The 12,261-nt window shown below is 37.5% G+C and overlaps 1 protein-coding gene across 4 annotated transcripts; it reads right to left on the reverse strand.

The window, feature by feature from the left end:
• Window positions 1-1,869: 1,869 nt before the first annotated feature.
• On the reverse strand, window positions 1,870-4,168 carry LOC115728238 (mediator of RNA polymerase II transcription subunit 11). 4 transcript variants are annotated; one of them, XM_048281376.1, is made up of 4 exons: window positions 3,928-4,168; window positions 3,799-3,836; window positions 2,977-3,075; window positions 1,870-2,375 (listed from the first exon to the last, which is right to left on the reverse strand). In XM_048281376.1, the coding sequence occupies exons 3-4, from the start codon at window positions 3,000-3,002 to the stop codon at window positions 1,982-1,984; spliced, it is 420 nt and encodes a 139-aa protein (XP_048137333.1). In that variant the 5' UTR covers window positions 3,003-3,075; window positions 3,799-3,836; window positions 3,928-4,168; the 3' UTR covers window positions 1,870-1,981. The 4 variants fall into 4 exon arrangements, with proteins under 4 accessions (XP_048137333.1, XP_030514450.1, XP_030514443.1 ...); XM_030658590.2 differs by lacking the exon at window positions 3,799-3,836; XM_030658583.2 differs by lacking the exon at window positions 3,799-3,836 and having other exon boundaries at window positions 2,977-3,082.
• Between the last annotated feature and the right edge of the window lie 8,093 nt (window positions 4,169-12,261).

Genomic DNA, 12,261 nt, shown 5'->3' on the forward strand with positions numbered 1-12,261 from the left:
ACCGTCCGAGAAGACTACCTCGGAGATAAATGAACAGACGAAATTGAATCGAATTAAACCTAATCTAATTTTATATTTAATCTATGGATTATCCGAATTATATAAACGTACGTGGATGTTATAATGAACAAGCCTGACGAGGACGTGAAGTATTCGTCGAGCTCTTAGCGAATTTTCAGGATGGCGAAATGGCAGGATAGATTAATGCATTCCTGACGAATATACGTAAAACTGAAATTAATTCACAAAAAGGCTTTGAGCGTCAAACATGCTCACGCGAGAGTATATCTTTTAGAAAAGTGCCCATATTTACATCAAAAAATAAAATCATGATATTCGATATAGGACGAATTAAAACGAATAAAACTTAATTTAGATTATATTTGTGAATTGATGAGTGAAATTTCTTAATGATCTTTTATCGTATCGGCTTCTTGAAAGATGAATGTTGGATTTATTTCAGCCACTCTATATATAACTATTTCTTATTGTGATTGGTGGTTTTCATTAAAGTGAAATGGTTAGGGATAATTGAATAACCCAACAGTGAATTGGATTGTGTAGCTTTCATTTTGTACCTCCACCTTCGTAAACACCTCGGATTTTTTGTCTCTACTTGTATAGACTGTGTCACAGTGAAAATACATACAAGAAAAGATAACATGGATATTTGACTGTGATCATGAAGTGGTCCAAAGATTTTCATGACAATGAATGGAGCAACCATCCAAGATGATCGAATAAGCCTTGAAGCTTTGGCTGTATTTGATCATCAGGAAAAAAATTAGGATATATTTATCATATTCTGTGTTTGGTAAATGTCCAAAATGGGATAAAAGGGATATAGCATATATAGTCTAGATAAAAATATTTTAGGAGACAGAATAGGATAAAATCGGATGTATTTCTTAAGAGAATATATAAGGAGAATCGGATTTTTCCACAGCCACTGCCTCTCCGCTGTGTTGGACCGCTTCTCTAGCAGCAACAACCGCCAAGTGTAGTTGCCTTTCCGGCGGCGCCAAGCTAGGTTTGCAACAGCGAAGTCAAGTATCTTCACAATCTCGTTTTTTAATCAATAGCTTGGCGTGATATGAGATCATATCTCTCGCTCTTTAATAGTTTGAACATTTCCAACATTAAAGGGGTCTTGACATATTACGAAGAACTCAAGGTTGATCATTGACTTTCAAGGTAGCTTTCTTAGATAACTTACATGAATACATCTTCAACTTGTGAAAAATGCTGAATAATTCCATTGTTCAAGGTCATTTCGGCTCTAAATCAAGACCCTCTGGTTCTATTGGGTTTGGTCAATCAACCTAATTTCCGAATTTAGCTAACGCAAACCTTTACTCAACAATAACTCGCTCGTGAGAACTCATCATTGAATAGTTTTTAAACGATTCTAATGTTTAAGAAAAAAGAGTCGAGCTTAGCCATGCCTTGTGCAGTTCACCAAATATTAAACATGATATGGTAATATTTTTAGATTTTTTATTCTATTCAGTCTTACTCTAACTAAAAATCCAGACCATCAAACGCAATCTAAGAATTTAAGGGTTTACGTTTCTTGGGTACTCTAGAATACCCTACTCACTATATTTCAGCATTTTTAAATTAAATGAGGATAGTTGATAAATGGGATATAGAATCTCCACTGTCATATCAAAAAGAGATTTCCATATGTAATCAGATGGTTCTTGAAAAACTTCATATTCATATTTAATTCTTTAAATAAACAATCAAACCATACAAAAGTTCAACCGCTATGTACCTCAAAATTGCGCCAAAGCATTACTTGACTACACAGGGAGAAAGGTAGAGTCGCATAAATCAACATAAACGACCAAATTAAAGCTTCATTAATGACTAAATACACATTCTGTCTTAAGATTTAAGAGCTCCTGATATGATAAATCCAGTGTCGAGCAATAACTCCCCATGCCAACCTTCCAACGAATACCAAAACTCATACATGTCAGGCTTCGCTATTATATTCATCGGTAGTTTCTTTCATTCCATCCAGCTGAGATAGGATGTATTTCAGCTTCTCCAAACCAATCTCATTTGCTATTCGAGAGTTGTAGTCGCACTTCTCGAACGGACGGTATTCACATGCGCTTTTGATTTCGTCTCGCAGAGTCACCTGGATGTCCTTGATTGACTGCATGAACTCGCGGCAATGGTTGTTTATAGATTCCTTTCGGGGACCAGCCGGATTAGCAAGTTCATCCATCACTCCCCCGGCTAGCTCCAAAACCTTGACAATTCTCTTTTCAACATTTTGAAGACGCTGCAATGACGTGTTTTGTGTCGGAGAATCCATGGACTCTGCACTAATAGTCGCTTTCTGCCCTTTTGTATTGAATCCGCTGCAGTCAATCATGCACAAAATATAATTCTCCCTCACCAAATAAAGCAATGATCTTTTCTAGAATATAAACAAGAAATGAACCATCACGTCAGTAACTAGTTGCATATTCACCAAAAGTTTGTAACTAAGCATTGGAACATGAAAGTGTCCGGGAAATTCATAGATTAAGAATACCAGAACAAAATGCCTGAACAAAATATAAGTTTAGTATATATGAAATATCCTAAATCGTGCTCTTCATCATCTGAGCAAATTCCAATCCGTGAGAAAGAACTGGAGATTACTCATCCCGAAAAAAATATTTTGAAAAGGAAAACAACCATAAAAGAACCACACAGTTCCTTCTCAAAATTTCATTCCAAATTATTTAAGAAGGAACATAACTACCAAATTGTTAAACAGTCCTTTCTCATAAGTTCATAGTCGTGAGTCACAACTATCAAACATTCGACACCAACCAAAAAAGTCATCCTAGAGGACAGCTTACCATCATATTTTCATCAAATGCGCTTACAAAGAAAGAATTCGACTATAAATTAAAATGTGCATTTCACTGGTTCGTCTTATCTTTTACTTGCTTGAATAGGCCTGTTCAGTACCTTGCTTGAGCTGAATTTAACCTCATTCAAGCAAGCAAAGCCGAGCCCAAGTGTAATACGAGTGATGATCGAACAGCATCAAGCCAATAAACACTTGACCTGCAACCTAGAAGGAGAGCACTGTAACTATTATGCCGATTGATTCAACTGAAACTAAGATCACAACTAGCACTGCCAAGTTTGATTCCTCCTGCTCATCATCTGAGTTGCACCTGTGACCAGGCTCCGACAACAGATATACAACAGGGTAGCCAAAATAAATACTCCGGAGGAGATTCTCATGAGGAGGACGAGCACAAGTTAAATGGAAACAATAATTACGACAGAAAAAAACATGTTCAACGGGAGGTTCTATTGACCACTTGTCTGAATCCTACATGCTTCGGCAATAGATTCCGACCGGATAAAAAACGATAAGCCATAATTTGTGCTTCTATTAGATGAAATGCCTAGACACAGTCCAATTTCTAGAAGAACGTGGGCACGAGCAGTACTGGAAAAGCTTCATAAAGATCAAATAATCTTGTACATCTTCATGTTATGTGTAACTCACCATTGGAAGCGAGAGCAAGTTCTAGTTAAACCATTCAACACAACAAATGTGGCATTTTTCTTAAACCTTGAAAATGCGTCATAACTAGGTATCTCGTAAATCATTACTCGAATTTCCCAACAAGTCAAGAACGCCATTAACCACCAGCGCCGTTATCAAATATTGAACCCCGGCGATGCAACAAAATTTCTATCAATCGAACCGAACAAGTCGCAAAAATAAATAAATCGGGAAGCGGATCCAACACAGAGATTACAACACAAACAAACCCTAGAAAGAAGAGTTCGCGACCAAGGCGACATCGAAGCTTCCCAAATTCACAAGTGGAAATCCATCGACCAGTAGACATCACCAAGCAGACCCCAAAAAAACGAAAAATAGGAGTGAGGAATCGTTACTCGGAGCGATTAGGACGGTCAATCGTCGACGAACTTCATCAGGTGAGACTTGACGAAATCGCTGCGAATTGCGGCACGAGAGGTTGGCGAAAGAGAGGTGAAGGCCGACCGCAATGAGAGAAACGCCGGCGGCGAAGACGCCTACGGTCACTGCTAGTTTATTGCGCGTCGGTGCGTATGCCCAGAGCAGTGTATTCGCATTGTTCCTTTGGGGCTCACGCTCAGCTCACGGGGATAATAGATGGGAACAAACGCTCCCTCCGTTCACGGAAAAGAAAAGGAAAATCAATTTTTCGATTCATAAAATATAAATATTCTTCATCAATAGAAAAAAATCAAAGTAAGGGAAATAAGGACCTACGTGGTAACGATCCTGATTTGAAAAAGAGATTCTGACTGGGATTATTTTTTATGATTCTGCTCCCTAGATAAATTTTAAAAAATCAAAACTTGTTTAATAATCGCACAAAATTTCTGTTCCTAAAACAGAAATGCGTTTGGTGATTGCATAAAATTTTTGTTCCCAAAAATAATTTCTCTTCTCAAGTTTTGTCATTTAAGTCGAAAATGATGTAGTTACTTTGCGAAATTTCATCATACATTTCGAATTAAATGAAGATTAATTCATATTGATTCTCTTATATAACATATTGCATGTTGTATAAAATATTTTTTCGTGTTATTCCTTCTAATTGTCGTGTCATAACGAGTCATTTTAAGCTTAAAAAATGATAGACCATGTTGGGTTAATGTGATATTTCATATTAGCTCGGGCCCTTGTAGATCTATATCAAATCGCAACAAAGGGATATCAAATTCAATCTTAGTGTGATCGATGGCATGTGTATGTGTACATGCAAATAAAGTCGCCATCGGTCTTTAAGGGAGATAGATCGGAAACTTTTTTGAACGATTAGGAGAAACCGTTCGATTCTATGAACTAGATAAATCTAGGGCCCGCGACTTGATTATATTGGTGTTTCTAACGATGCTCTTTCGGCATCGAAGTTGAGTGTTTTCTAAACGTGTTTTATGCAAATTTTTAATTTATTTTTAAACTTATCATGTAAGTCAATGCTAAGTATTTACACAGGTTGTTTTTGTCTTTTTTCCAAATTTTCTAAAACTAGACTAAGCATGTAGTACTTAAACCTAAGCAAATCATAACTAATGAAATCAAATGCGCAATCAAGGAATTATGACATTGATAAATTGCATCATAAAACCGTAATGAAGCCCTAAGGGCTTAAAGAAATGTGGTAGGTGTTTATGATTTTCTTAAAAAAAATAAAATCTATGAAATATAGGGAATTTAGGCCAAAGTTTATGAAAATAAGGTCAAACTAACATAATCTACGCTTCTTATATTTTTAGGGATTTTTTAAAATTTTTATGATTTTTTGGATGTTTTTATTTTTTTATTATCTTATATATTTTTCTTTGAAAATGAGATCTCGTTATGTTTTAGGCCGAATGAAAAGTAATAAGAGAACTCAAAGGAAAAAGTGAGATATGCGGACCTTCATTCTGTTTTGTGATTTTCAAAAGTAATTCTTTTTTCGGAACCAACTTTTTTTTTTGTTCTTGTTTTTGCTTTAAAAATGTTTCCGGAAATAGAATCATGATTATCATCCTTTGTTGTTCCATGGAATAGAATTAGAAAACTAGAATCGTTGCCATGCAGGTACTAATTTTCCCCTCAGCTTTCCTTTATGCACTCCTTTGCATTCATTTTCTTTTGATTTTCTCAAAAAAATCAAATCAGAAATTTTATACCAATCTACGAATTTTTTTTTCCTTATTCATTTTCAAGTTGTAGCCAAACACACAAAAAAAATTATCATTTTTCTAAAAAATAACTTCTTAAAAAATGCTTTTTATAAATATCTAATTTTTCGCTTAACAAACGGAGTCAAAGCATGGTGTGATCAAATGGGAGAGGCATGCGATGCATAAAAGTCTTTCCCCTCCAATTTCATACGTTTTCTAGAATTGGAAAAGTGAGGATTTCTGGGAAGCGGGTCTTGTGATATGTTGGGCATCTGTTATGATACTCATCCACTAATAAAACATATTTTAATGTCTGAAAGTTGGACAGAACGTCTCTTACGTGAAGATTATTTAGTCTCTAATTTCTATGTAATACAAGATGGGCATTGAATGATGAGGAATTAATCTTCACTTCTGTACTTTCATATATTCAAGTAGTCTAAATTAAATAGAAAATTTTAAGCACCGTTCTTAATATGGGTGAGCCGAATAAAAAAAAGACGACACAATGAAAGATCCACTAAAATTCACGAATTTGGAAGAAAACTATCCAAAAAATCCTAAACCTAATGCACAGCACCAATTCAGCTCTACACTTTTCAATTCTGTCAATTTAATCTTAAATCATTTAAAGATTTGTCAATTTAGTCATAAATATTTTAATAAATGACTGATGTAATCCAAAACCTATTGAATTACCAATGTAATTCCTTAAAAGGTTAAGGATTAAATTAACAAATTTTCAAAAGACTTACGATTGAATTGGCACCAATGTCAAAAAGTTTAGCACTAAATTTGTACAATTGAAAAATTTATGACTAAATTGGCAATTATACAATAAATTTAGGATTTTTTGGATATTTTTTGCCCAAATTTGAAGTATACTTATTGCCTTTTATTTGGATAAGCCGAGCCAATAGCATGAACTAGGGTTGAGCATAATGCACCGATCGAACCGATCGATTTGGTCGAGTTCTTGAAGGCTCCGATCCAGTTCCGAGTTCCATAAAATTTGAACTAGCTTTGGTCGGTCCAATTCCCGCTTCTCGGGGGGAACATGATTAGACCGAATAATATTAAAAAAAAATCCTAAATGTAAGATGCTTAGGATGCTTATGGCTTTCAAATTTAGCGACAAAACGATATAATTAACGAAAAGTAATTCGGTGAATATGTCGTTAACAAATCACAAAAAAAATGCGATCGGTCTAATGATTGGACAGCCGGGGAATCGGACCGGTTTGGATCCATGAAATTGAAAATCGGTCCTCTCGCTCCAGTTCTTGATTCCTTGTTGGGACCGAACCGGACCGAAAATCGATCGCCCCTAAAATGAACTAGAGAGGTTCTATGTATGAATTTTGTATTGCATACATAACTTACTTGCGCTCTTGAAGGTCGTGTAAGGGAGACTTAATAAATACAATATAAAAAAGAAGATAATAAAATCTGAAAGGGTTCGAATTTTATTTGTACTATGTCTTACGCTCATCTTGAACATTCTCATCCATCAACTCCTTGAGACTAGACTTTTGCTCGGGCCTTTCAACCAACCAATCGAGCCTTTAGTACATATGTAAGCATTAATATGTTGATCTCAAACGTGAGGAGACACGCTATAAAATGTAACAAAAGAACTAAAATATAGGAGATGAATAATTTAGTTAGGATATTTTACATACGAATGTGAAGTATCCATAGAAACGACGTTCATGTTTCTCTGTTTTTCTGTTTTCGAAAATAAGTTTGGAACATAAATCCATTTGATAACGCAATTTTATTTTTCTATTTTTGGGACAATATTTTAGTCCGGAAATAAATTCGGAACAAAAATGAGAAGTACAAATTTGCTACATTTTTAGAATAGAAACATTAATAAAAATGCTTCTTGTTTTCGATCTCGGGCCGCCATCGACCGATCACTTTTCGCCAATCACCGATCGCCGGCCGCCATCCGTGGGCCCCAAAGAACGTAGTTCAGCCTCTCGTCGGAACGTAGATATTTTATGATGTTATCAAACGAATTTCTATTTCGATAATAGAAATGTTCTATCGTTATCAAATACGTTTCTCCACTTAGAAACTCGTCCATGAATCTATTTATGATCAGAAATTGTTCCCATGAACAGAATAATATCATTCTTGTCTTGACTTACTCGGTTAACACCAGCTGTTATAGCAGCTCTCATGGAGTCTCTTCTTTGCGACCAGTGAAAATATTAAATGGTGTGCAAGCACCACGTCAATAGCTGATGTGGGCTTCGTTTTATTTACTCTTAACCGATTACAATCGACACACGTAGGCTACTAGATTTCTTCCTTTCTCTTCTTCCATCTGCAGCCATAAGCCCCACCTCCGCGCCTCCTTCTGCCATCATCGCTGCCGGAGTCGCCACCGCCTCATCTTCAACTTGGTAGTCTCCTCTGCCCCGGTGTCTTGGCTGCGAGCGACGACGGCTCGTTCACACACGACGGTGGAGGGGGAGACGGTGAACTTCCAGATTTGAAACGTTGTCGCTCACGGCCAAGGCCGTGACTGATGACGGGATGTTCATGACCGCTAAGGGGGTTGATGCGGAGGTCGGTGCTCAGATCTGTGGACGAGAGGTCGTCCATGGCTGACCACTGCTCTGCATCTCCAGATCAGTGGACGAGTGCTCGTGGCTAAGGCTTAGCCCCCCGGACGATGGAGAGGGTGGACACAGAGGTCGGCCTGGACGTGACAATCGACCGTCGCTCAACAACGACGAGCTCAACAGCTCTCTCCATGCCCTAGGTGTAGATGGCGAAGCTGTTGGCTCGTCCATGGCTGCCGGGGACTAGCTTCAATAGCTTTGTCGTTGACCGTGGTTGTAGATCGCAAAGCTGGTGTTGAGCATGGCACGAGTTGAGTGTGGAGAGAGTGGTTGAACGCTCTGCATCTCCAGATCTGGTGTTGAGCTCGCGTTACAGAAGGCGAAGCTGTTGGCTCGTCAGCCGTGGCTGCCGACGACGAGCTCAACAGCTTTACCGCTGACCCTGGTGGCTGGATATCGATAAACAAGCACGCGTCACGGGGCTTTTTTTCAAATTGCATACAAAAAAAAATTTATTTACTAAATAAGGGGAAAAAAATTAATTACCGTTTAGGGGTCCGTTCGGCAATTTGTGTGCCGAGCAAACCCGCTCGGCGCCTGTCTTGCTCGGCATGTAAGTGCCGAGCAAGACAGCAAGCATAGAGAGAGCAGTTTTGCTCTCTCTCTGCACGCTTTTTTTTTTTTTTTTTCGCACGATTTAGTGCAGAGCAGAATTCTGCTTTCTGCTCTCTCTCTCTCTCCACTAAAGCGTGCATAGCACTTGGAGAGAGAGAGTAGAATTCTGCTCTCTCTCTCTCTCCATATTCGGTCTTGCTCGGCACTCACAGTGCCGAGCAAGATAAAAAGCATGCAGAGAGAGCAGACTGCTCTCTCTGCATGCCGGCCTCTACGTCGCCGGCGCCTTTAATTAGGCGCTGGCAAACGACGTGAAAGGTGCTACAGCACCTTTCACGAGTGCTACTGAGCCTTCGGCTCTGCTTTAAGCAAAGCCGAAGGCTCTCCGTTGATAAGCTCATCCACAGAAGCTTCATTTTCTGCATTTCGCTCCTCCAAGGAAGTTCATCGCTCCTTTGCATTTTTGTGTTTCTCCTCTCAGAAGCTCATCTCTTTCTACAAATCGCCTCCTCTCAGAAGCTCATCTCTCCTCTGCATTTCGCCTCTCCACAGAAGCTCAACTTTCCACCACATTTCACCTCTCCACAAAACCTCATCCCTCTTTTGTTGAAGCCTCCTTCACAGAATCTCCGATTTTAAGTGATCCGGATATTAAGTGAACAGAGTGTGGAACCCGTTGGGAGCCCTCCCCTCGCTTTGATTAACTTCGGCGAGATTTGTTCTTAATATCCCGACCAAGTTTTAATCAGATTCTCTAAGACGTCATTTCTTGTTTTCTTCTATATAGCTCACGAAGATTTTCTCATATCCCCCTCTCCTCGGGTGCCTTTATTGATATTAGGGTTTTATTTTATTGCAAATATTTTTGTCATGTTTAAATTAAATTGGAACTTTTTTATTTTTGCAGAAGGCGAGAGAAAAGCAAAGCCGCCCTTCTTACTAGTTTGAGGTAAACCTTGTTATAGTTATTTTTTGCAGTTTCGTAAGTATTGTTTTATTTATTTAATTATTATTTGTAGACCGAATAGTTGTAATGTTTACGATTTGTGGTAAATAAAAAAAATGACCATAATCTCATAAGAACAAATTTTGAGGACTCATTTGCAACATAGTTAGAGATTACATAGTTAGACTAATTTTTGAGAACAAATTTTGAGGACCCAAGAGGGGCCTCTAACATTCTTTATTCGAGACAGATTACATAGTTAGAGATTGGCTTCTTTTTGGGGCTTTTTTTAAGATTGCATAAAAAAAAATTATTTATCAAATAAGGGGAAAAAAAACTTATTACCTTTTAGGGGTATGCTCGGTAGTCTAGGTGCCGGTCCGAAAAATATTTTTTCGGACCGAGAAGCGGGGGCGGGGTTTGACCCGGTCCAAAAAATATTTTTTTAATAATTTCAAAATTCGGATAATAGAAAATTACAAAATACAAAATGGATTAAAAATAAAGAAAAATCATAAAGACTTTCAAAAAAATGAAGGAAAAAAAATTAAGAAATTTGAGAAAATGGGAAAATAGCCACAATGAAGTGGCCATAGATTATTTTGGCCGGTGATTTAAAAAAATGACGATTTTGCCCTTCTGGCAAATCGTCTTCCAAAAAATTCAAAAAAAAATCTCAAAAATTAGGAAATGGCTACAATCAACTGGCCATGGACGATTGACGGCATTTTGGCCGACGAATTTTGAAAAATGACGATTTTGCCATTCTAGCAAATTGTCTCCCAAAAAATTCAAACAAAATCTCAAAAATTAAGAAATGGCCACAATCAATCGGCCATGGACGATTGACGGCATTTTGGCCGACGAATTTTGAAAAATGACGATTTTGCCCTTCCGGCAAATTGTCTCTCAAAAAATTCAAACAAAATCTCAAAAATGAGGAAATGGCCACAATCAATCGGCCATGGACGATTGACGGCATTTTGGCCTACGAATTTTGAAAAATGGCGATTTTGCCCTTCTAGAAAATCGTCTCCCAAAAAATTCAAACAAAATCTCAAAAATTAGGAAATGGCCACAATCAATCGGCCATGGACGATTGACGGCATTTTGGTCGACGAATTTTGAAAAATGACAATTTTGCCCTTCTGGCAAATTGTCTCCCAAAAAATTCAAACAAAATCTCAAAAATTAGGAAATGGCCACAATCAATCGGCCATGGACGATTGACGGCATTTTGGCCTACGAATTTTGAAAAATGACGATTTTGCCCTTCTGGCAAATCGTCTCCCAAAAAATTCAAACAAAATCTCAAAAATTAGGAAATGGCCACAATCAATCGGCCATGGACGATTGACGGCATTTTGGCCATTTTTGACATTTTTTACAATTTTTTTCGAAGACAATTTGCCATAAGGGCAAAATCATCATTTTCAAAAGTCGTCGGCGAAAATACCTTGAATTGTCTATGGCTAGTTGATTGTTGCCATTTACTAATTTTTCCGAGCTTTTATAATTTTTTTAGAAGATAATTTCCTACGAGGACGAAATCACCGGGCCGAGATCGGGGCCGGTGGTGGGGAGGGGCGGCAGGGGAAGGGAGCGGGGGTGGCAGAGGAAGGGGGGGAGGGGGGTGGCGGGGGGGGCCCGCTCGGCGTTGTGATCGCCGAGCGGACCCCAAAACGGCAATTATGTTCTCTCTCCCCTAAAATGGTAAATAAAATTTTTTTTGTATGCAATTTGAAAAAAAGCCCCGCGTCACGTCGGCCATTGACGTGATGTTTGCAAATTACTGAATATTTTTCCGAGTAACTATTCCTTTTCTTATTCTTCTTTCACAAAACCTTTTGTTTTGTTGGCTTGCGTAAAGCAGCATTTGGCTTGAGATTGCCTGTCTATTATTCTGAAGTTTCTTTAAGGGTGCATTTGTTTAGCAAAAAATTATGACATGAAAAACATTTTTTCAAAAATAATCACTTATATCACCTATAAAAAATGAATAACTGAAATATGTTCCAATCGTCCACGAAAGTGTTAAGATATAAATTATAGTCGATAATTAATTATTTCAAGCGATGTAGATAATCATTTTTAAGAAAATATTTACGAAATTATTTATTTTCTGTTAAACAAATGGAGCCTCCAGAAAAAGAAATAATTTGAAAAATATTTTCGTAATCACTTATATAAATTTGAAACAATTAGCTAACAAAGATGTTTTTATTATCGATAAACATTTTCATGGATGATGAAAATATTTTTTATTTTTTTAAGCGATACAAGAGATCATTATTAAGAACATATTTTTCAAATATTTCATTTTTTGTGAGACAAAGACAATCTTTTTTTTTTTGTGGCCAGAAAATGCAATCTAAATTCAAATGGTGGTCATTTAGAAGGTTTCGATAAGGCAATGTTTGGCTATAC

This window comes from Rhodamnia argentea, chromosome 6 (assembly GCF_020921035.1).
Source record: "Rhodamnia argentea isolate NSW1041297 chromosome 6, ASM2092103v1, whole genome shotgun sequence".
Lineage (NCBI taxonomy): Eukaryota > Viridiplantae > Streptophyta > Magnoliopsida > Myrtales > Myrtaceae > Rhodamnia > Rhodamnia argentea.

Bases quoted from the DNA above. Each gene is read 5' to 3' on its own strand.
- LOC115728238 (XM_030658590.2), bottom strand. From the start codon at position 3,002: ATGAGGTTAAATTCAGCTCAAGCAAG. The intron at 2,376-2,976 runs GTACTGAACAGG...GATTGACTGCAG, and splicing joins TTAAATTCAGCTCAAGCAAG to CGGATTCAATACAAAAGGGC.